The following is a 24,206-nucleotide window of genomic DNA, read 5'->3' as shown; positions in this document are numbered from 1 at the left end:
TGATTACCGCTAAGCCTCCTCTGTTCCTCTTGCTCTCTCTCTCTTTGTCTCTCTCCATCTCTCTCGTTCTCTCTCTCTCACTCTCTTTCTATCTCATTCTCCTTTACCTTGTCTTTGAGTGCATCGTAATGGTGGTGATCGGTGGTCTGTGGACACTATTATGTTGAAACAAACTCCCAAACAACTACCCCTTCTCTTCTTTCCCCAGGGTTGAGGGCTCGAGAGAGATGGAGGGAAGATGGAGGGAGGATGGAAAGGAAGGAAGAGCGAAAAAGAGCATGAGGATAGAAGGGAGAAGAGAGCACCACTGACAGATATATAGAGAGAGATTGAGAAAGATGGAAAGAGAGAAAGATGTAGGGAGAGAGAAAGAGAGAGAGATGATGTCTTGTTCTGGGCTGCCTTGGCTGGTATCACTGTGATCTTCAAAGCCACTCAAACAGCCCCTCGCTCAGGAGAAATGAAGAGGGAGAGCAGGCACGCTACTGCCTCCAGGCAGGAAGGCATTGCTGCTTCAAAGTTTTTATCCCCCTCTCTCTTTTTCACACTGTCTCTCTCTCTCTCTCTCTCTCTCTCTCTCTCTCTCTCTCTCTCTCTCTCTCTCTCTCTCTCTCTCTCTCTACCCCTTTCCCTCTCTCTCTCCCTCTTTCTGCTGTATTTAAATGACTTTGTCTATTGTATTTAGTTTATCCAGGGATCATTCAGACACCACCCCAAAAGGTTAGGACAGATCATTAGAATTTCTACCACTGCAGTCACAACGTATCACTCTGTCACCTTTTTCATCAGCTCACCCACATCTCCTGCAGCATACAGACTTTCCCTGGAAAGACAAGGAACGACTGATCACAACCAGTCAGCGCTCTCCCTCCTACAGTAGACATCTCTCCTCCTGCCTTTTCCCAGAGACACTGCCAGCCTGCTCCTAAAGAAACACTAGTACCGAATGTGGAACACTAGCTGTTTATTTTTGGCTTATTTTGCTCTTGTTGATATTATTTGGTGCTTGACAACCAAATGAGTCTTGTTTTTGCCTTCTCTCAGTTTAACCCCACGACTCCATATCAACTCCATATTTCTCTCCATTTCTCAGCAGGAGACGTTTGCTCGATTTCCATTTAACAAAGATTAATTATTGTCCTCCGTCAAATACAAATGTTAATTACATGCGTGTAGTGATCCCCTAATTCAACAGCATGACAAAGCGAGGGTATTGTTTACGCAGCGTGGTTCCCTGCGGAGGTCTTCACCGTGCTTTATGAGTCTGCTTAGAAACATGATTATGGACTTGTTCTGCCAAGGCCCAGGGCTGGAAACACCTAGAAACACACAACAGAACCCAGGGTTTTGCTTAAATCATACACAGATGCCATGGATGTCAATGGATGATTTGCACAAACATTTTGAACTGTGCTTGCGTATAATGTTACAAGATTCAACTTTCAATGTGTAGCCTTCACTGAAAACAAAATGAAGGTTCTTAAATGTTCTTCCTCAGCTATTAAAGGGCCAATGCTGCCGTTTTTTTTAATCTCGATATCAAATCATTTTTGGATAACAATTAAGTACCTTACTGTGATTGTTTTCAATTAAAATGGTCAAAAAGGAAAAAAGCAATTTATCAATCAAGAATTTTGCTAGGACCTTCTGGGATTGGTCTGAGTGGGGAGGGGAAAACTGAAAACTAACTGTTATTGTTAATTTTAGCTACTGTCCAAATAGATACGGAGGGGATTGTATGTTTTAGTATCATTGAGGATTTGAGTTCGCTTCAGACGAGTTTAACAACATTCCCAGTAGTTGGATGGTTGAATCAACCAATGAAAAGGAGGAATTTATTCTCTTGATCATTTGGTTGTTTCTCTGTAGCGTTGCAGGTGTGGGCCAAGTTGAAAGGAACACAGTGCTCTTTCTGGTTTTCCAAACGAAAGATCTGCAATGAAAGGCATTGCCTGTGGCATCCCATAGCCAAAGAGCCATTAATCAAATTCATCTTATCTCTCCTCTTTATCTCTCCCACAAAGAGATGACTCGCCTGGAGACATGAGCCCCAGCAACAACACCAGCTTTAACTAACTTTTGCTACAATATCCTTTGATTCACAACAGCAAAGTTTTACCAAACGCTTTATTCCAAAACCTCTGTTTTCAGGCCATCAGAAGGGTCAAGTGTTTCTAAACTAACCTTCCTATCAGGAATGTATTGCAATGTTATGACATCATCCGTTTGAATGTATGAATATCAAAGTAGCTTGGTGAATAACATGTCCCTTTGGTTTCCTTGTGGGTTTGGGTGGAAAAGCAGGCCATAGTTATTCTATGATCTCTCCGCTCGCGTTAACCTCAGTGCTCTCTGTGTTTGTTCTGACTTCAGGATGAGTTGGCATGAAGGGGGATAGGCAGAGTAAACTGCTTGGAGGAAGCCAGTAAATGCAGCTAGACAGCTTGACAGGCCACTGTATTCTCATTGTTAGAAAGCAGATCCAACCCCCCTCCCCACCCGTTGCCAAAACACCCAATAATCTGGTGCAGAGGAGGTTGTTGGCACCTGAACTGGGTAGGACGGGCTCGTGGTAATGGCTGGAGGGGAATGAGTGGGATGATCACAAATACATGAAACTTGTGGTTTCCATGTGTTTGATACCATTCCATTCACACCGTTCCAGCCATTATTATAAGCCGTCCTCCCCTCAGCAGTCTCCACTGGTCTGGTGGGAGGTAAATGTTTGCCTCATACAATAACCATTGTACTGTATGTGTCTCAATGAGCTTTATATTGTTATGTGCAGCTCATCAAATGATGCGGATAAGCTGAGTGATTTTCATACAGGTCCGATACAGAGTTGGATAATGACAGGGAGATGAGATAACGGCACTGTAGCCATAGTAACTGTCCTTCAGTTCTCACATTCTAATGAGCTACAACACATTTTCTCACTTCTTCTTGTTCTATTTCTCTGCCACTTTTCCTTTCTTTGGGGGTTACATAAAACTCTTTTTACCAGACAAAATAATGCCGTTCATCTGACTAATTTTGTTGTAACCGCATGGTGTTCAGGCTGTGGCTGTGGGCTCTTTCCATTAAACTCTCCCATGGTGTACCTGCACCTCATTGTAAACGGTGCTCTACCCTTTCTCTCATGTACTCTTAACGGTTTACATTCAGAGGCTGTAGCTTTGGTGTTTTGTCTTTCCTTCTGCTTAACGACAGGCCATCCCTCCATGCTAGTGCTTGTGTTGCACTCTTTCCTAGTCCTGTGTACCAATTTAACGGAAGCTTTCATGCCTCATTTTGGACCTTTTTATCAGAGACTGGCCTGAATACCACCCTCTGTGTACAACTGTGTCTTCAACTCTGGAAACAATGAATGTCATTTCCAAAGGACTGTTCTTAAATGTCACTTTCTGTGCATTCTTGCTGCCTACTCTCCCTTTGCCAAAGGGCAGTGTTTTTAGGAATGTGTTGAGGAGGCCTACACTTCTCTCAACCATCCAAACCTGTAGCCCCATGTCAAGTAGAGGGAGAGGGGTCTGGGGGTCCTTACCCTTTTGGGAAAAATTCCAGAAATAGTCAAGAGTCTTCAAATTACCAGACTTTGAACTGAGGGTAACAGGAAGTTAGAACATTTTTATATGTTCTCAGAGACATGCTGAGGATGAACATTACCTGAATATTTTAAGCTCTCCTCCATCATTAGCACATCGTTAGTGCATTGAAACAGACCCAATTAATGTCATAGAAACAAATTACTCTTTCTTTCCATCTCACCCTTTTCCTAAAGCACAAAAAATCAACCCCAGGCAGGGCCTTGAACATTATGTTGGAGTGTGAATGTTTTTTTTGTATTTTTTTTGTGTATTACTTTTTGTTTTCTCCCCCTTTTTCTCCCCAATTTTTTACTAGTCTCATCGCTGCAACTCCCCAATGGGCTCAGGAGAGGCGAAGGTGGAGTCATGCATCCTCAGAAACATGTCCCGCCTAACTGCGCTCCTTAACACCCGCCAGCTTAACCCGGAAGCCAGCCGCACCAATGTGTCGGAGGAAACACCATTCAACTGGCGAACAGTGTCAGCCTGCAGGCGCCCGGCCTGCCCCAAGGAGTCGCTAGGGTGCGGTGAGCCAAGTAAAGCCCCCGCAGCCAAACCCTCCTCTAACCCAGATGACCCTGAGCCAATTGTGCACCGTCCTATGGGACTTCCGGCCACGGCCGGTTATGGCACAGCCCGGGCATGAACCCGGGTCTGAACCCACGTTCTGCCACACTCAGGAGGCCCTGGAGTGTGATTTTCGATTGGGGTTACCGAAGGCTTCAAGTGATTGGTGCTTTGATATTCTTATGTGACTCCTTTGATTTGTGCATTGAATTACGTTCAGTCTGCATCTTGTTTTCTTTCCCTTTCAGTATGTCTTGTCATGACTTTCATAAATAATTATAGTAAACATTTCTTCTGTGTGACTACACTCGTTTCTGGTAATTAGAGGAAAACAGACACGACCCTATTTCCTTGAACATCAGATTAGTATGAGTCTTAATTAGATTGAGTTTGTAAGGCAATGTGTATGTTATGTCTTGTCTTATGCTACCAGCAAAACACGTTTGCCTTCTTGCCGCCTTCATGGTTTCTTCATGTCTTATTTTCCAATTGTAGTAACTTCTATCATGATTAAGGCCAGGAGTTATTTTTCACCATTTGACCTAACTAGGAAAACTTTGGGTCTTTCACTCATCTTTCTGATTTTGACTGCATCTCGACACAAACACTGTGGTTCATTGTCCTCTTTAGAAACAGTACATACTGTACAGTAGGATTGTACATACTGTACATTACAGTACATTGCAGTACATTGCAGTACATTGCTGTACAAGGCACAGTACAAGGTGCAGTACATTACAGTACAAGGTGCAGTACAATTACAGTACAATGTGCAGTACATTGCAGTAAAAGGTGCAGTACATTGCAGTACATTACAATACAAGGTGCAGTACATTACAGTACACTGTGCAGTACTTTACAGTACAAGGTGCAGTACTTTACAGTACAAGGTGCAGTACATTGCAGTACAAGGTGCAGTACATCACAGTACCACTTATCCTACCATTTATAACTGTTTGTCAGTTAATGATGCACTGGGCAGTTCAATGCAGTATTCTCACCCATTTTCATAATTCATGGTTGGCTTTTTACTTAACAACAAGCTGTCACCAGGCTCCTTCCTGTCTCTCACAATCTCTGTGGCCGGCTCAGCAAATAGGAAGTGACAAGGCTGACAGGCCTGCCAGTGTGGACGGCGAGTGGAGAGCCAAATGTCACACCAGACCCTGTCACAAGTCCTTTGTCTCCACTTTAATGAGATTCCCAGCTTTCAAATGAGCCTAACTTGTGTGTGTGAGCCACTAAAATCACTTTCTCACTGATTAGAGCTGTTGGCAGCCGTGACTTTTATTTCTGTGGGTGACGGTATCCATCATTAGCACGTGGTACCTATTATTGTGTACTCAATAGTCTGCTGCAACGGCTTCAAGATTAAGCCTTAACACCTTCTTCTTCCTTCTTCTTCTTCTTCTTCTCCTTCTTATTCTTCTTCTCCTTCCTCCTTCTTCTTATTCTTCCTTCTTCTTCCTTCTTCTTCTTTTCCTTCTTCTTCTCCTTCCTCCTTCTTCTTATTCTTCCTTCTTCATCTTTCAAGCTTAATGTCGGTGTGCAGACCAGCTTTTTAGGTACATTACCACAATATGCTGTTTGCCTAAACATTGCAGGGACCTCCTATAGAAAAGCAGAAGGAGTGCTAGGTCAGTGTGGTGGGATGGCGCTGTAAAATGAAAGTCTTTGTGATGTGCAGCACTTGCATTGTATGGTGTTGATGGAACATTTCACTTTACAGTCTTTGTTGAGAAACTCATCTTAATTAGCCAGCATCTCAATTGGGGCTTGGCAAATTAGCTATTTTCTGAATCAAGTGTTCCCTCTGCACACGTGGCTGGCTCTTAGAAAGTAGCAGCAGCAGGGTAGAGTATTTTTATCAGACTTGCTTACACGCAGCTGAGGTGTATGTTTTTATTTGTATTAATTTTGTTTTAATTAAGTCTAAACAGAGTGCACACTTGTTGTGGGAAAACAGTTCTTTCAGATGAGAGGATTGCATGAATTTACTGGGTGACTGTTGATTAGTTTCTGATTTCCCAGAGAACCCATATTTCTCACTTCAAAGCTTATTTTAGTCTGATGCATTTTGATATTTAAAAGAAATATGTAATATGAATATGTTGAATACTTCAACAATGAGACAATGTCAACTCCAATGATATGAATAGTCTAATTTCTCCAACTAATCCCCTAAAAGCTTTCTGGTTCTATTAGAAAGGCAAGGGGGGAGGCTGTAACAATCTGTTTGAGAGATGGATTGAAATTTTATTTTAATCCTATTGCTGCCAATCATATTAGACTATTTTGCCTCTTGCGCTACTTTATATCCACAGTGCTGCCATTTCAGCAGGGATGAGAGTATTGCACGGCACCCTAATAGCACTTTGATAGATAAAACATGTTTTCCTTTGACAGAAATATCACTTCGGAGAATGATTTTGTCAGGGCACCTAATTCTCAGTCATAGCAGATTGGATATTGTCCACTGTGTGACTCATTGAACCCTCAGTGGAATTAGATTTCTTTTCTGCCTTCCATTGCTCCCAGATTCCACCACTTAGTTCCACCACGGTCGGTGTTGCACTCAGTGATCATTTGAATGTGCACAAGGTGCACCAAAGCTCGTTTACTCCGGAAGGAATCTGCTTTTTAATTAAGAAAGGCACTTTAATCCACCAAATTAATTGCTTCTACACTTGTACTTGAGCTAACAAATACGATAATTTTGTTTTGTGATTTTTCTTCCGCAATGCTATAAGCCTGAGTGTTTTCACTGTGTTTCAATTTGATATTGATATTGGGGTGGCAGGTAGCCTAGTGGTTAGAGCTTTGGACTAGTAACTGAAAGGTTGCAAAATCGAATCCCCGAGCTGACAAGGTAAAAATCTGTCATTCTTCCCCTGAACAAGGCAGTTAACCCACTGTTCCTAGGCTGTCATTGAAAATAAGAATTGGTTCTTAACTGACTTGCCTAGTTAAATAAAGGAAAAATAAAAAAATATATATTCTAGAATCACATCACCAATTCACTCAGGGAAGGATCTTACATGTAGAGGAGGAGAAAGTGCTGTTAATCATACAAGCATCCTGGAGGAGGAACTACAGTACCTTTCCTCTTTGATATAACATAACACTTCAGCTGTCATCTCTATCCTTAACAGACAAGGTTTCACCAGACTGGTGCATTTATTGCGGCGACGACACAACCTTATTAAGAACCTTTTGTAGCTTAGATCTCCACAGCTTGACAGCAGAGAGACTCACAGAAGCTCACTGCATTAGTCATAAATATAATTAAACAGAAGATTACATGAATCTTCCCAGACCCACATTCTGACAGTTGCATAAGCATCCAGTGTTTTACTGCATAATGTATGGCTGGCATCACCATAAATTACAGTCTCCAACTAGAAAATGAGCACTGTGGAATGCAGGAACACACACGGACGATAATGTTTTGGGCTAAGGCATACACACACACATTTATCTAGTTCCCGGTAAAAGCACCTTCATTCGGTGTGAGATCTCCCCCCGAATACAAACAGGCAGGCAGATACGCACACAGGCGCGCACACACACACACACGCACACAGGCGCGCACACACACACACACACACACACACAGATGAAGGGGAGGAGACAGGTTTAAGAAGGATCCCTGTGGAACACTTTCGACACCTTGTACAGTCCATGCCCTGGCAAATTGAGACTGTTCTGAGGGCAAATGGGGGTGCAACTCAATATTTGTAATGTTTTGTACACTCAGAGTGTATGAGGATATTGTGATGAACGCTGTTGTATCATTGAGCTTACTGAGCCACGGCTCTATTAGGTTCATAAGGTGATGTTGAGTCGTTATGAGATAGACCTTGATATATTTACAGAGTGAAGGCATAGATCACAAATTAATCTCCATTGGGACTTACTAGTGACAGTTACGGTACAGCTACCCTCTGCCAGGGGGCTAAGAGTGGAGGAGGAGTGAGGCCAGAGGGGCTCTTCACTGGAGAGACTATCCACACCGTGGGTCCTTGTGGACCTCCAACAAAATGAAGGGCCCTCCAGCCCCTCCCGGCCCCTGAATGTCACCTCTGAAGTGGGAACCTGTGGGGAGAGGGCAGGGGAAAAGGTCACACGCACACACACACACAGTCATCACGTAGTCAGTTGAAGTTTGACTGCTGCCCCTCAAGCACTTCACAGAGCTTAGCACACAGATACTGTATATGAATAAAACATGTTCACCTGATGTTAAGGACGCGTTGAGAAGAGTGTCGGGTGAAAGTGCTCCAATAACATCTCTTCTGCACCGCCAGGCAGTCAGACAGCCTTAAATACGGGATAATGACTGCTAATGCTAATGGGGGTCTAATTTCAAAACGCAGCGCTCTTCAGTAACCAACGGAGCAAGGGCAGAGCGCCTATAAACTTGTCATTGAAATAGTGTTGGAAGGATCACAATTGAGACTGGAGGGTAAAATCTTTCAGTGGGAAAGTGGGAGGAGTAGGTGGGGGTGGGGCAACATTTCCTCTCTCCTGACTGCTCTTCTTGGTGGCCCGCGTCACAAATCACATCCAAGGACCAGTCAGAGCTGGGAGGGCTGCTGCCACTTTCAGGGGAATATATCTCCATTTTGACAGCCTGTGGCCTGTGGGCACCTACTTTGTGTGTGTGTGTGTGTGTTAGCATTTGCGAGCATTTTCTCTCCTGTGTGAGCAGCAGTGGATTCAGTAAGCTCTATGGCTGCTGTGTTTTCTCTTGACGACTCAGTTAGCTAAAACTGGTGGCCGTTGGGGGGGATGTGGGGTACAGGCCAGTGGAGAAGGGGGTAGCGGCACCACTAACCCCCATCAGGCAGCTGCTACACACATGTGGACACACACACACACACACACACTGGATCCCCCCCACAAACTGTACCCCCTTGAAGCCCATTCTCTAACTCTGTGTTGGCCTGACATTTAGTTGTCCTAGCCAAAGTTGTGTTATTAAACTGTGTCACAAATCCACAGCCACAGAGTCTTAAGCCGCTACCCAGTGGAAACTGGCTGTGGTGCGAGGGAGATTTGTTCTGGGTGTCACTGTGTGTGTTGCTCAGCCCTGTGTGTTGTTGCATGGTGGTCAGTTCTTCATTATTCCCAGATGGTGGATCAGGACCCATTGGTGGTTCACAGCCCTTTCTACTGGCTTAAGACTGGATTATGGCATTAGTCTTCTGATGGTGCCTTTGCCAGTCACTTTCTCTGTTCTGGAAGGAGAGGAAGGAGGAGAGTACATACCCAATCTCAAGCAGCTATGCAGTTTAACCCATGTGAGAGCTCCAGCCCGTTGTTTCTTCTCCAAAGAAGAGAGTGTGTTGTTTCGGCAGTGATGTCACAAGGCTCCCTTCGCTGTTCATCTTAAAGGACCATAGGGAAATTCCTAAAAGCTTTTGATAGACCACAGAACAAAACCTTTTGGGAACCACTGCTGTAGCCTGTATGTCACTGAAGGGCATTGACCGGTTGGACCCTGGGCAGATGGCCTTTTCCAGTGCCAGTGGGTAGGAGTAGAGGACCAGGTTGGTGTGATGAGGAATGTGCAGTGACAATAAGTTCATTGACCGGAGAGGGAGCCTCTGTCTCTCTGTGTGTCCCCACCACACCCTCATCACCAGTCATCACAGCATTCTCTCCATTCTCTGCAGCCTATAGACAGGACAAATGTCACTCTGGGAATAGTGAGGAACCCCTCTTAAAATCCCAGGAACTTCAGTGTGAGAGGAAACACTATCGTAGCCCTACTGTAGCTCCTGGAGGGATTCTCTCTGTTGGGATTCTATTATATCAAGGTAAGCACGGTAACTGTCAACTATCTGTTATGGTTTCATAATGAGAGTGAAGTAGTGTAGATACCGTATTGCTACTTCTCAGAGAGACTGATCTGAGAAAAGTGGTGGTGGTGATACCTGGAGATTATTATCAAGGTGTCGTATGTACGCGTATAGAAGGAAGTTAGAACTACTGTCACTTCTTTGATCAGCTGGCAGTTTTATCTGCATAGTTGAACAGTTGCCGTCTGTCTGGGAGATGAGGAAAAGCTGTTTATCTTATCTTGGATAGTCTTTGATCTGATTTATTTCTCATCTGGGGAAAATACTGTGATAGGAAAATGGCATATTTACCTGGTTTGTTTGATAGTAATAGTTAGCAATTAATACTTATCAAATAGGGCATTTGTGTTCTGTTTAATTCTGTGTTTTCATGGTCTCATCTCTAGTTCCCTGTAGCTAATCTGGGTGCATGGTCACTGGAGATGGCTTGAGCTGACAAATGAGTTAAAGACTGCATTATATAGACAAGATGTCCCTGTCACAAATTTCTAATAAGTAATTAAGTAATTCGTTTTTCACAATGAACTGTGTTGATCAGCTAGGTTTTGAGGAGGTGGTGTATTTTTTTTAAAGACACCTTGGTGTTTTATGAGTCAGTGATAGACTGTTTTTATTCAATTCAGTCAAGGCGAGAATCCTTGCCAAAGAAACTAAATAAATACAGCCTAGTGCTGCAGCACGAAGTGAAGAGCTTACCGGTAAACCTCAGTGCTACCCACACAGGCTTAGCCCTCTTGGGAAAATGGGAGAGTGCTTCAGCGATTATCAGATACCACACTCATCAATAATACATGTCCAAAGATGGACCTGTACAGCATATGAAACTCATGTGTCCATTTGTGCAACATGAGTTGATGGTATGTGTCGTTGAATTACTCTGTGTAAGTGTGTTGGGGAATGTAGTGTGTGTGTTTGTGTGTGTGTCCATGATTTTCAATGGTTTGTGTGTATGTGTGCATCACTCTTGTGCATGCATGAGTATGCTGGTCCGATGCTGGTGGTCCTGCCTGACGCAGTTGCCAGTACTGATGCCAGTGCTTGTCTCCGGTCTGGACACAGAGAGGAGAGGAAGGAAGATAGCCCAGGCCTGCGCAGTGTTCTGGCATCACTAACACAAGGCTCCCCTTCGTATGGTTGGAAAAAACGCCTTCCTCAGTCAAAGCTGTAAACAGGGGCGCAGTTCCACCGCTACTGCTGTCGTTGATGGCCTTTCTGTTGATTCAGCTCAATATACCATCAAGTAAACAAACAAAACATGGTCACTCCGCTTCATATCGCTGTGTTGTGTGTTATTACGGTCTGTCTGTGCAGTCATAATTGCTCACCGATATTAGGCTAAGCTGGGGAAAAGGTCCTGTTGGCTGCTCATTGCTGCTGGTGATTTTAATATGTTTAATAGCTGGAGTTCCAGTGAGCCTGTGTGGCTTGTAGGTATTAACAGTATCTGAGCTCCTATCCACATAACTGAAGAACCATGAACAGAGAGGATTAATCATCCAGCCAGTGGATTATTCAGAGGAGGGAGAGAGATGCTGATTCATACAAAATTGAGAAATTGCCCTTGAACAAACAGAGGGCTCTCTCAATAATGAGAGGCAAGCAGATAGAGGAGAGAGAGAAGGAGAGAGAGGGAGAGAGAGAAGGAGAGAGAGGGAGAGAGAGAAGGAAAGAGAGAAGGAGAGAGAGGGGAGAGAGGGGAGAGAGAGGGGAGAGAGAGAGAGAGGAGAGAGAGGAGAGGAGAGAGAGTAAAGAAAGGAGAGAGAGAGAGAGAGGAGAGAGAGGAGAGAGAGAAAGGAGAGAGAGAGGAGAGAGAGAGGGGAGAGAGAGGAGAGAGAGAGAAAGGGGAGAGAGAGGAGAGAGAGGAGAGAGAGGAGAGAATGTAAGAGAGGGGAGAGAGAGGAGAAAGAGAGGAGAGAGAGAGAGGGAAGAGAGAGGAGAGAGAGAGAAAGGGGAGAGAGAGGAGAGAGAGAGGAGAGAGGGGAGGGAGAGGAGAGGAGAGGAGAGGAGAGAGAAAGGGGAGAAAGGAGAGAGAGGAGAGGAGAGAGAAAGGGGAGAGAGAGGAGAGAGAGAGAAAGGGGAGAGAGAGGAGAGAGAGAGGAGGGGAGAGAGAGGAGAGAGAGGAGAGGGGAGAGAGAGGAGAGAGAGGAGAGGAGAGAGAGGGGAGAGAGAGGAGAGGAGAGAGAAAGGAGAGAGAGGGGAGAGAGAAAGGAGAGAGACGGTGAGGGTGATATATGCTTAAACTCTTAGAAAATAGGGTTCCAAAAGGGATGTTTGTCTGTCCCCATTGGAGAACCTTTTTTAGTTCCAGTAGAACCCTTTTCAGTTCCATGTATAACTATTTTCTCCTGCGGGGAAAGAGGAGTTGTTATGCGCTCTTCACAACTGTGTTAATATGTGTGGACCATGATAGTTCCTTAGGGATGTGGCCACTGAGGAACTTGAAGCTCTCGATCTGTTCCACAACAGCCCGTTTCGTTTCCTGTAGTCCACGATCAGCTCCTTAGCCTTTCTGAAGTTGAGGGAGAAGTTGTTGTCCTGCACTACACTGCCAACTCTCTGATCTCCTCCATGTAGGCTGTCTCATCATTGTTGGTGATCAGGCCTACCACCGTTGTGTGGTCTGCAAACTTAATGATGGCCACGCAGTCGTGGGTGAACTGTGAGTACAGGAGGGGACTCAGCACGCACCCCTGAGGGGCCCCCGTGTTGAGGGTCAGCTTTGTGGATGTGTTGTTGCCTACCCTTACCACCTTGGGGCAGCCAGTTAGTAAGTCAAGGATCCAGTTGCAGAGGGAGGTGTTTAATCGCAGGGTCCTTAGTTTAGGGATGAGCTTAGAGGGCATTATGTTGTTGAACGCTGAGCTCTAGTCAATGAAGAGCATTCTCACATAGGTGTTCCTCTTGTCCAAGTGGGAACGGGCACTGTGGAGTGCAATAGAGATTGCATCATCTGTGGATCTGTTGGGGTGGTATGCGAATTGGAGTGGGTGCATTGGAGTGGGTCCAGGGTGTTTGGGATGATGGCGATGATGTGAGCCATGACCAGCCTTTCAAAGCATTTCATGGCTACAGATGTGAGTGCTACGGGGCAATAGTAATTTAGTGCAGGCTGTAGTGAAGGTATAGGCGGTGACCGATGATTAGGAGGATGATTAGACTTGATTGGAGATGAAGAGGAAGCTCCCTGACAGCTCAGTGGCCAGACAGAAGAGATGTCACGACCCCACAAACACTCTCTCTTCACTTGCCTGAGCTGAAGCCATCACAAACCTGACAAAGGTTTGGATGTATCCACGTGTATTTGTTCACACATCCAAGTGTAGACATGTGTCTAAGAGTAGGGCTTTGAATTTCTCTTGGTTAGGTCACAATGTTCAGGTAAAACGCAGTGCACATATGATCAGGGTTGGGGTCATTTAAATTCCAGTCAATTAAGGAAGTACACAAACATTTCAATTCCAATTCTCTTCATGATTTTCAATTAGGAAAATGTTGAATTTGAATTGGAGTTTGTTTCACTTTTGGAGTTGACTGGAATTTAAATGGAATTGACCCCAACCCTGCATATGATATGATACGATGTGATTATACGTTACGATGCAATGTTATAGAAGCTGTAGAAGCTATAGAAGTTATAGAAACACTGTCACCACCGATAAATCCACGATAATTGAGAATGTCAATAAGAATTTTTCTAAGGCTGGCGATGCTTTCCACCTGGCTACCCCTACCCTGGTCAACTGCCCTGCACCCCCACAGAAACTCGCCCAAGCCTCCCCCATTTCTCCTTCACCCAAATCCAGATAGCTGATGTTCTGTAAGAGCTGCAAAATCTGGACCCCTACAAATCAGCCGGGCTAGACAATCTGAACCCTCTCTTTCTAAAATTATCTGCCGAAATTGTTGCAACCCCTATTACTAGCCTGTCAGAGCAGCTCACAGATTACTGCACCTGTACATAGCCCATCTGTAAATAGCCCATCCAACTACCTCATCCCCATACTGTATTTATTTATTGATTTTGCTCCTTTGCACCCCCAGTATCTCTACTTGCACATTCATCTTCTGCACATCTATCACTCCAGTGTTTAATTGCTATATTGTAATTACCTCACCACTATGGGCTATTTTATTGCCTATATATATATACATACATATATACATATATACAATTTTTTCTACTGTATTATTGACTGTATGTTTGTTTATTCCATGTGTGTTGTTGTATGTGTCGAACTGCTTTGCTTTATCTTGGCCAGGTCGCAGTTGTAAATGAGAACTTGTTCTCAACTAGCCTACCTGGTTAAATAAAGGTGAAATTAAAAAATAAAAATAGGCTAATGTGTGTGTTCTGTGTTATTGTGTGTAGCTGCGGGGCGACCAGGGTGGCCGGGATGCCACTGTGTGCCCTGCCAGTCCACGGTGGATGTTGAGGGGCAGGAGGACGGAGTGGTGGGGACGAAGTGTAGCAGGCTGGGAGGGCACCACACATCTGGAGACATGAACCTCTGCTGGAACGAGATCAAACGCAAGTCCCACAACATCCGGTAAGACGTTGCTTACAATGGGGTTCAATGGGGTTAGGATTCTCCTTCACGTTGAGTTTCAATGGGAGTGTTATACGTGTGTTTCAATGGGAGTGTGTTTTACATTGGGTTTCAATGGGTATAGGATGTGTTTTAAATTAGGTTTCAATGGAGGTAGGATGTGTTTTAAATTGGGTTTCGATGAGGGTAGGATGTGTTTTAAATTAGGTTTCAATGAAGGTAGGAGGTGTTTTAAATTGGGTTTCGATGAGGGTAGGATAAGTTTTAAATTAGGTTTCAATGGAGGTAGGATGTGTTTTAAATTAGGTTTCAATGGAGGTAGGATGTGTTTTAAATTAGGTTTCAATGGAGGTAGGATGTGTTTTAAATTGGGTTTCGATGAGGGTAGGATGTGTTTTAAATTAGGTTTCAATGGAGGTAGGATGTGTTTTAAATTGGGTTTCGATGAGGGTAGGATGTGTTTTAAATTAGGTTTCAATGGAGGTAGGATGTGTTTTAAATTAGGTTTCAATGGAGGTAGGATGTGTTTTAAATTAGGTTTCAATGGAGGTAGGATGTGTTTTAAATTGGGTTTCAATGGAGGTAGGATGTGTTTTAAATTGGGTTTCGATGGGGGTAGGATGTGTTTTAAATTGCGTTTCAATGGAGGTAGAATGTGTTTTAAATTAGGTTTCAATGGAGGTAGGATGTGTTTTAAATTGGGTTTCAATGGAGGTAGGATGTGTTTTAAATTGGGTTTCGATGGGGGTAGGATGTGTTTTAAATTGCGTTTCAATGGAGATAGGATATTTTATATATTGAGTTTCAATTGTATGCATGTGTTATACTGTATACTGGGTTTCAATGGGAGTGTGATATACACTATTTTTCAATGTGATTAAAATACCATTTACTTTAGGCAGTGGGAGAGTATCAACAGAATAATTTCATGAAAACACACAATGTTTCAAAACCCTGCTGTCACAATGTCGGGTTTTGAAACATGCTGTGCAAACAAGTGTCTTCCAGCCACTCTTTCATGCGCCGACGTTTGTGCAGTGTTGCTACTTCTAATATCCTCTGTGTACTAGCATTTCTAAGCTGTTGCTCTGATTTGTTCACTGCTGCTCCCACAATTATAAAAACATTGTCTCTATAATGTGCTGCCACGTAATGAAATATTCTCAGACACATCTCCAAGTGGGCCTATTCATTATTAATAATATGTGGGTTAATACTGAGGTCTGCATCTGCAAAACAATTAGGAACAACTGTAGTACTGCTTTGATGACTAATTGGAAGGCGCCCAAGCTTGGCATGTCATTGGTATGACTTTAATTCAGCTGGCATCCTATTTACAGGATTGGCCCCTTTAATGACTTACTTGACCCTCATCATCCTGGTGCTTCCAGCAGGGACATGTGGGGATATTCGTTAAGACAGTTCCCCCTGCAGCGTTTTGTAATGAGATCACTATGGATAGCCTGCAGTGGTAGCACACACTCATACGCACGCACGCATACAGGCATACACGCACGCACGCACACACTCAACCCCTTCTGACATCATTTGGCCCACAGCGAGAGAGAGAGAGAGAGAGAGAGAGAGAGAGAGAGAGACAGATCGCTACGGTCATGTCTTTAAAGGAGTGGAGAGCGAGTGCTAAGAGATGTCCCTGAGAGATGTGTACAAAACTGAGTGCCAACTCCTGGACAACTGTAGGTTGGTTTATCTAATGGCTTGTCAGGTTTTGATGGATATGTTGTGGTGGAACTTCTGTTCCAATGGCAGAGGTAGGAGGAGGAGGAGGAGGAGGAGGAGCTAAAGGCAGCTGTCCTCCTTCTGACTAACTGGCCAAGGCCTCTCTTGCTTCTCCTGCTCCTGCTTGTCACCATAGAAACCACACTACAACCCCTAATCTACTGCTACTGCCTAACACCATGGTCCTGTATAGGCTAGCTGTATAAGCTATTACTCACTTACTTGTGAATGCTCAATGCGTTGAAACACGTTGATAAGCCTTAATCCAACATCACCAAGCCTGGTAATTCATAGAATCTGAAGGTCGACATTAATATGTATATATTTTTTCAACAAAAGAAAGTCTAAGGACTAGACGGAGTACAGTCTGTTATTGGTGTTGTGTTTATTATACAGTTGTTGGTTGTTTGCTTGAGGTGTGTCATGATTAAGACTCCAATCAGTGAAGCCACAGCTCCATATGATAAATATTCTGTATACATAATGTGGCATAATGAACTCTAAATGATTATGGATGTGAATGGGAAAACACTTCATTTCCTCAGGCACGTTGATTAATCAGGTATAGATCAGATGAACTACGACTGCTACACATTAACCCCCTAGAGTCAATCTAAGTTACACAACTAAACAATCCCCATCAAAATCCGTCAGTTTAGGCTAGAGATATCTGTTTTTTTGCATTGGATGCGTCTCAATCCATCGCATCCGCCATTGTCTTACTTCCTTCATCTGTGGTAGTAGGTGGCAGTGCTAGAGCGGTGTTTGTCAGATCATGACAAAATCGGTCTTTTCACAAAAAATGCCTGTATTGTCCGAACGGTTTGACTTACAAACTAGCATCACGGGACGCATCTGAAGGTAACCAGTACTGGATTTTTTTTTACGAATGGAAGTATGAAGGTAGTTTTGTTAAATATGTGTAAAAATATATATTTCCTGAGTTTTTTTTTATATCTCCTAGATTTAGGACTGACACTTCAAAACCTTGTTTCTTATGATTTGTGTTTTGACTATATTTTTGCCGTTTATGAATGTGTTATTCAATGCGTTTCTATGGGCTTTAGTAGTAAAGGACAAAATCAATATTTGTTATTTATTTTATTTGTTATTTGTTCTTTTTTTTAACCAATTTCGTGGTATCCAAATGGTAGTTAAAGTTTTGTCTCATTGCTGCAACTTCCGTACGGACTCGGGAGAGGCGAAGGTCAAGAGCCGTGCGTCCTCCAAAACATAACCAAGCCGCACTGCTTCTTGACACAATGCCCACTTAACCCGGAAGCCAGCCGCACCAATGTGTCGGAGGAAACACCGTACATCTGGCGGCCGTGTCAGCGCGCACTGTGCCTTGACGCCACAGGAGTTGCTAGTGCGCGATGGGACAATGACATCCCTGCCGGCCAAACCCTCCCCTAACCCAGACGACGCTGGGCCAATTGTGCACCGCCCCATGGGTCTCCCGGTCGCAGCCGGCTGCGACAGAGCCTTAGACCACTGCACCACTCGAGAGGCCCCCAAAATCAATATTTCATATATTTTTTATACCTAAAGGGGTACTAAAATTCTAAATCAAATAGCTAAATGATCCATAGTATGACCATCTTAAAACAATTCTAAATATCAGTTTAACACCCTCCTCTCCCACAATGTCTTAGACTCTAAAGAATGAACCCTTACAATGTAAAGTACCTAGAGCTTTAGGAAAAGGCTACTTGGTTGAACAAGACCATTATACTACCTGTGAACAATACAATTCATAGATAATTGATGGCTGAATAATCTGTTGCCTTTCAGTTTTGCCTAAATTATCATCATCATCATCATCATAATACCAAAGTTTATAGAGGTAGTCTTTGTGATGTCCTTGAAACAGTGGGCTATTGTTCTGGTGTTGTGTGTGTAACACTGCCGTGCTGTGTGCAGTGGCCTATGGAGAATGCCCTCTGGGGGTGACGTGGGTGGCAGACTGGCACGATGGGAATGTATGTGCCCGTGGAGGGAGGGACACATGGCATGGCTGGGATGGTTTCAGAGTGCCACTCGCCTGCGCTTGGATCTACTGTGTGGGGGCAGGGCCAGAGACTTTGAGCCTGTCTCTGTTCTCCCTGTTCTGTCTGGTCAATGGCAGGGCTCTGTCTGGTTCTTTTTTATTTCTCTCTCTTTCTCAGTAGTTCTCGTTCTTTTTCAGTTTCCCCTTTCCATCGTCCTCTGTCTTTTTCTCTCCCTCTCCCTCTCCCTCTCCCCATCTCTCTTCCTCCCTCCATTGTCCTTGGCACCCTTCCTCCCCTTCTCTCCTGGCAGTGCCCCCTATAGTCAGTCAGTGTTAACTACAGTGGCCGTGTTGCGCCCCACATTATCTTCCACCAGCTCTTCCCTGCAGCACTTCCTGTCTGAGCCGCTACAGGCCCTGTTGAGCTACAATATTAATGATACCTGAGTAGACTCTCTGTCCAACATTACTAGGGGTCAAGGGTTAAACGAGCCCCCAGGCCAGTGGGATGGTAGAGGTGGGAATAACTCAAACATTATTGAACCATTTCAACATCAATCATCCAGTCAGATGGTGTGGCTGGAATGTCATTGTCAGTAGATATGAAGATATTGTCAGTAGTTTGTTTAGTGTTAGAGTGAGATTTTGGTAGACTCAGTTGTGTTTAGGTTTTCTTGTTGGTTCCCTGATGGGATGCCTAGCTTAACCATGTTTGTTGATGCTGTTTGAACATACAAAGAAGTGCTTGATACAGTATGTGCTTGATATTATCCCTTTGATAATACATATGTACCTGTTTGATAGTAAATACTTGTGATAATGTTAGGGTTTTGAACAGTTGGATTTTGTGATTTTGTGCAGCTCTCTTCTATATGAACAGTTCAGACCTTCCCCTTAAAGTCCTGCATCGGGTTCAATACCCACGTTCCCCACTGATGACCTGCAAAGAAAATCAGCTGGCAGGTGGAATGAAAACATTCTTTCAACCTGCAGGGCAGGCTCGTGGTTCAGAAAAAATGACAGTGCATTTAGAAAGTATTCAGACCCCTTGACTTTTTCCACATTTTGTTACGTTACAGCCTTATTCTAAAATGTATTTTTTTTTTATCCTCATCAGTCTACCACATAATGACAAAGCAAAAACAGGTTTTTTAGAAATGTTTGTACATTTATAAAAAATAAAGAACTGAAATATCACATTGACAATATTATTCAGACCATTTACTCAGTACTTTGTTGAAACACCTTTGGCAGCAATTACAGCCTCAAGTCTTCTTGGGTTTGACGCTACAAGGTTGGCACACCTGTTTTGGGAGAGTTTCTCCCATTCTTCTCTGCAGATCCTCTCAATTTCTGTCAGGTTGGATGGGGAGCGTCGCTGCAAAGCTATTTTCAGGTCTCTCTAGAGATGTTTGATCGGGTTCAAATCCGTACTCTGCCTAGGCCATTCAAGGACATTCAGAGACTTGTCCCGAAGCCACTCCTGCATTGTCTTGGCTATGTGCTTACGGTCATTGTCCTGTTGGAAGGTGAACCTTCACCCCAGTCTGAGGTCCTGAGCAGGTTTTCATCAAGGATCTCTCTGAACTTTTCTCTGTTCATCTTTCCCTCGATCCCGACTGGTCTCCCAGTCCCTGCCGCCGAAAAATATCCTCACAGCATGATGCCGCCACCACCGTGCTTCACCGTAGGGATGGTGCCAGGTTTCCTCCAGACGTGACACTTGCCATTCAGGTCAAAGAGTTCAATCTTGGTTTGATCAGACCAGAGAAACTTGTTTCTCATGGTCTGAGAGTCCTTAAGGTGCCTTTTGGCAAACTCCAAGCGGGCTGTCATGTGCCTTTTACTGAGGAGTGGCTTCTGTCTGGCCACTCTACCATAAAGGCCTGATTGGTGGAGTGCTGCAGAGATGATTGTCATTCAGGAAGGTTTTTCCTTCTCCACAGAGGAACTCTGAAGAATGACCATCGGGTTCTTGGTCACCTCCGTGATCAAGGCCCTTCTCCCCTGATTGCTCAGTTTGGCCGAGCGGGCCAGCTCTCGGAAGTCTTGGTGGTTCCAAACTTCTTCCATTTAAGAATGATGGAGGCCACTGTGTTCTTGGGGACCTTCAATGCTGTAGTCATTTTTTGGTACCCTTCCCCAGATCTGTGCCTATGCACAATCCTGTCTCGGAGCTCTATGGACAATTCCTTTGACCTCATGGCTTGGTTTTTGCTCTGACATGCACTGTCAACTGTGGGACCTTATATACACAGGGGTGTGCCGATCCAAATCATGTCCAATCAATTGAATTTACCACAGGTGGACTCCAATAAAGTTGTAGAAACATCTCAAGGATGACCAATGGAAACAGGATGCACCTGAGCTCAATTTTGAGTCTCATTTAAAATCAAAAAACAATGTGTTGAACGTTTATTTAACTAGGCATGTCAGTTAAGAACAAATTCTTATTTACAATTGCGGCCTACGCCGGCCAAACCCGGACGATGCTGGGTTAATTGTGCGCCACCCTATGGGACTCCCAATCATGGCCAGTTGTGATACAGCCTGGATTTGAACAAGGGTGTCTGTAGTGACGCCTCGAGCACTAAGATGCAGTGCCTTAGACCGCTGCGCCACTCTGGAGCCCAGGGTCTGAATACTTATGTAAATAAGATATTTTAAAAAAAAATGTTCATAAATTTGCAAACATTTCTAAAAACCTGTTTTCACTTAGTCATCATGGGTTATTGTGTGTAGATTCATGAGGATTTTTTTATTATCCATTTTAGTTCTCATTTACAATTGAGACCTGGCCAAGATAAAGCAAAGCAGTTTGACACATACAACAACACAGAGTTACACATGGAGTAAAACAAACATACAGTCAATAATACAGTAGAAAATAAGTCTATATACAATGTGAGCAAATGAGGTGAGATAAGGGAGGTAAAGGCAAAAAAGGCCATGGTGGCGAAGTACATACATTATAGCAAGTAAAACACTGGAATGGTAGATTTGCAGTGGAAGAAAGTGCAAAGTAGAAAAAGAAATAACGGGGTGCAAAGGAGCAAAATAAATAAATACAGTAGGGGAAGAGGTAGTTGTTTGGGCTAAATTATAGATGGGCTATGTACAGGTGCAGTAATCTGTGAGCTGCTCTGACAGCTGGTGCTTAAAGCTAGTGAGGGAGATAAGTGGTTCCAGTTTCAGAGATTTTTGTAGTTCGTTCTAGTCATTGGCAGCAGAGAACTGGAAGGAGAGGCGGCCGAAGGAGGAATTGGCTTTGGGGGTGACCAGTGAGATATACCTGCTGGAGCGCGTGCTACATGTGGGTGCTGCTATGGTGACCAGCGAGCTGAGATAAGGGGGGACTTTACCTAGCAGGGTCTTGTAGATGACCTGGAGCCAGTGGGTTTTGCGACGAGTATGAAGCGAGGGCCAGCCAACGAGAGCGTACAGGTCGCAGTGGTGGGTAGTATATGGGGCTTTGGTGACAAAACGGATTGCACTGTGATAGACTGCATCCAATTTATTGAGTAGAGTATTGGAGGCTATTTTGTAAATGACATCGTCCAAGTCGAGGATCAGTAGGATGGTCAGTTTTACGAGGGTATGTTTGGCAGCATTAGTGAAGGATGCTTTGTTGCGAAATAGGAAGCCAATTCTAGATTTAACTTTGGATTGGAGATGTTTGATGTGAGTCTGGAAGGAGAGTTTACAGTCTAACCAGACACCTAGGTATTTGTAGTTGTCCACATATTCTAAGACAGAACCGTCCAGATTAGTGATGCTGGACGGGCGGGCAGGTGCAGGCAGCGATCGGTTGAAGAGCATGCATTTAGATTTACTTGTATTTAAGAGCAGTTGGAGCCACGGAAGGAGAGTTGTATGGCATTGAAGCTCGTCTGGAGGGTTGTTAACACAGTGTCCAAAGAAGGGCCAGAAGTATACAGAATGGTGTCGTCTGCGTAGAGGAGGATCAGAGAATCACCAGCAGCAAGAGCGACATCATTGATGTATACAGAGAAGAGAGTCAGCCCAAGAATTGAGCTCTGTGGCACCCCCATAGAGACTGCCAGAGGTCCGGACAACAGGCCCTCCGATTTGACACACTGAACTCTATTAGAGAAGTAGTTGGTGAACGAGGCGAGGCAATCATTTGAGAAACCAAGATTATTGAGTCTGCCAATGAGGATGTGGTGATTGACAGAGTCGAAAGCCTTGGCCAGGTCGATGAATACGGCTGCCCAGTATTATTTCTTATCGATGGCGGTTAAGATATTGTTTAAGACCTTGAGCGTGGCTGAGGTGCCCCCATGACCAGCTCTGAAACCAGATTGCATAGCGGAGAAGGTGCGGTGGGATTCGAAATGGTCGGTAATCTGTTTGTTGACTTGGCTTTCGAAGACCTTAGAAAGGCAGGGTAGGATAGATATAGGTCTGTAGCAGTTTGGGTCAAGAGTGTCCCCCCCTTTGAAGAGGGGGATGACCACAGCTGCTTTCCAATCTTTGGGAATCTCAGACGACACAAAAGGGAGGTTGAACAGGCTTGTAATAGGGGTTGAAACAATTTCGGCAGATAATTATAGAAAGAGAAGGTCCAGATTGTCTAGCCTGGCTGATTTGTAGGGGTCCAGATTTTGCAGCTCTTTCAGAACATCAGCTGACTAGATTTGGGAGAAGTAGAAATGGGGAAGGCTTGGGCGAGTTGCTGTGGGGGGTGCAGTGCTGTTGACCTGGGTAGGGGTAGCCAGGTGGAAATCATGGCCAGCCGTAGAAAAATGCTTATTGAAATTCTCAATTATGGTGGATTTATCGGTGGTGACAGAGTTTCCTATCCTCAGTGCAGTGGGCAGCTGGGAGGAGGTGCTCTTATTCTCCATGGACTTTACAGTGTCCCAGAACCTTTTTGAGTTTGTGTTGCAGGAAGCAAAGTTCTGCATGAAAAAGCTAGCCTTGGCTTTTCTAACTGCCTGTGTATATTGGTTTCTAACTTCCCTGAAAAGTTGCATATCATGGGGGCTGTTCGATGCTAATGCAGAACGCCACAGGATGTTTTTGTGTTGTTGAAGGGCAGTCAGGTCTGGAGATAACCAAGGGCTATATCTGTTCCTGGTTCTAAATGTCTTGACTGGGACATGCTTATTTAAGATGGTGAGGAAGGCATTTAAAAAAAAATAACCAGGCATCCTCTACTGACGGGATGAGGTCAATATCCTTCCAGGATACCTGGTCCAGGTCGATAAGAAAGGCCTGCTCGCTGAAGTGTTTCTGGGAGCGTTTGACAGTGATGAGTGGAGGTCGTTTGACCGCTGACCCATTACGGATGCAGGCAATGAGGCAGTGATCGCTGAGATCTTGGTTGAAAACAGCAGAAGTGTATTTAGAGGGCAAGTTGGTTAGGATGATATCTATGAGGGTGCCCGTGTTTACGGCTTTGGGGTGGTACCTGGTAGGTTCATTGATCATTTGTGTGAGATTGAGGGCATCAAGCTTAGATTGTAGGATGGCTGGGGTGTTAAGCATGTCCCAGTTTAGGTCACCTAGCAGCACGAGCTCTGAAGATAGATGGGGGGCAATCAGGGCAATCAGAATAAGGCTGTAACACAACAAAATGTAGAAAAAGTCAAGGGGTCTGAATATTTTACAAATGCACTGTATATTGCTGGTCAGAATTTATTTAAATCAAGATAATACGTGTTGTACAAACCCAAGCCCTTGTTGTGTTGCATTGTGTTGTGAATTCCATTCTGTGAGTGGTGAGGAAGACACAGTAGGCTACCACCCACACATGCATTGAGAGTGTGTGGACATGGGTCAGGGGTGTAGCTCAACAGGGGTCACTTTTTGAATAATATCGTACATTTTTGCGATATCCGGATAGTGAAAATATAGATATATTTTTGGAAACTTTTTATAAACTTGG

At 44.2% G+C, this 24,206-nt stretch overlaps 1 protein-coding gene across 2 annotated transcripts in view; it reads left to right on the top strand.

The window, feature by feature from the left end:
• The window catches only part of LOC106611717 (dystrophin-related protein 2), a 237,994-nt gene that overhangs the window by 82,891 nt on the left and 130,897 nt on the right, over window positions 1-24,206 (top strand). The window contains exons 1-2 of one of the 2 annotated variants that reach the window (XM_014212217.2): window positions 9,351-9,976; window positions 14,388-14,565. In XM_014212217.2, the coding sequence (XP_014067692.1) occupies window positions 14,519-14,565 (47 nt within the window). In that variant the 5' untranslated portion in view covers window positions 9,351-9,976; window positions 14,388-14,518. Of the gene's footprint in view, window positions 1-9,350; window positions 9,977-14,387; window positions 14,566-24,206 lie in introns of those variants that run through there. The other variant, XM_014212218.2, reaches the window with a different exon arrangement.

The sequence above is a fragment of the Salmo salar genome, chromosome ssa09 (assembly GCF_905237065.1).
Source record: "Salmo salar chromosome ssa09, Ssal_v3.1, whole genome shotgun sequence".
Lineage (NCBI taxonomy): Eukaryota > Metazoa > Chordata > Actinopteri > Salmoniformes > Salmonidae > Salmo > Salmo salar.
Note: the sequence above shows the minus strand (reverse complement) of the source record. Positions and strands in the feature narration are given on the sequence as shown.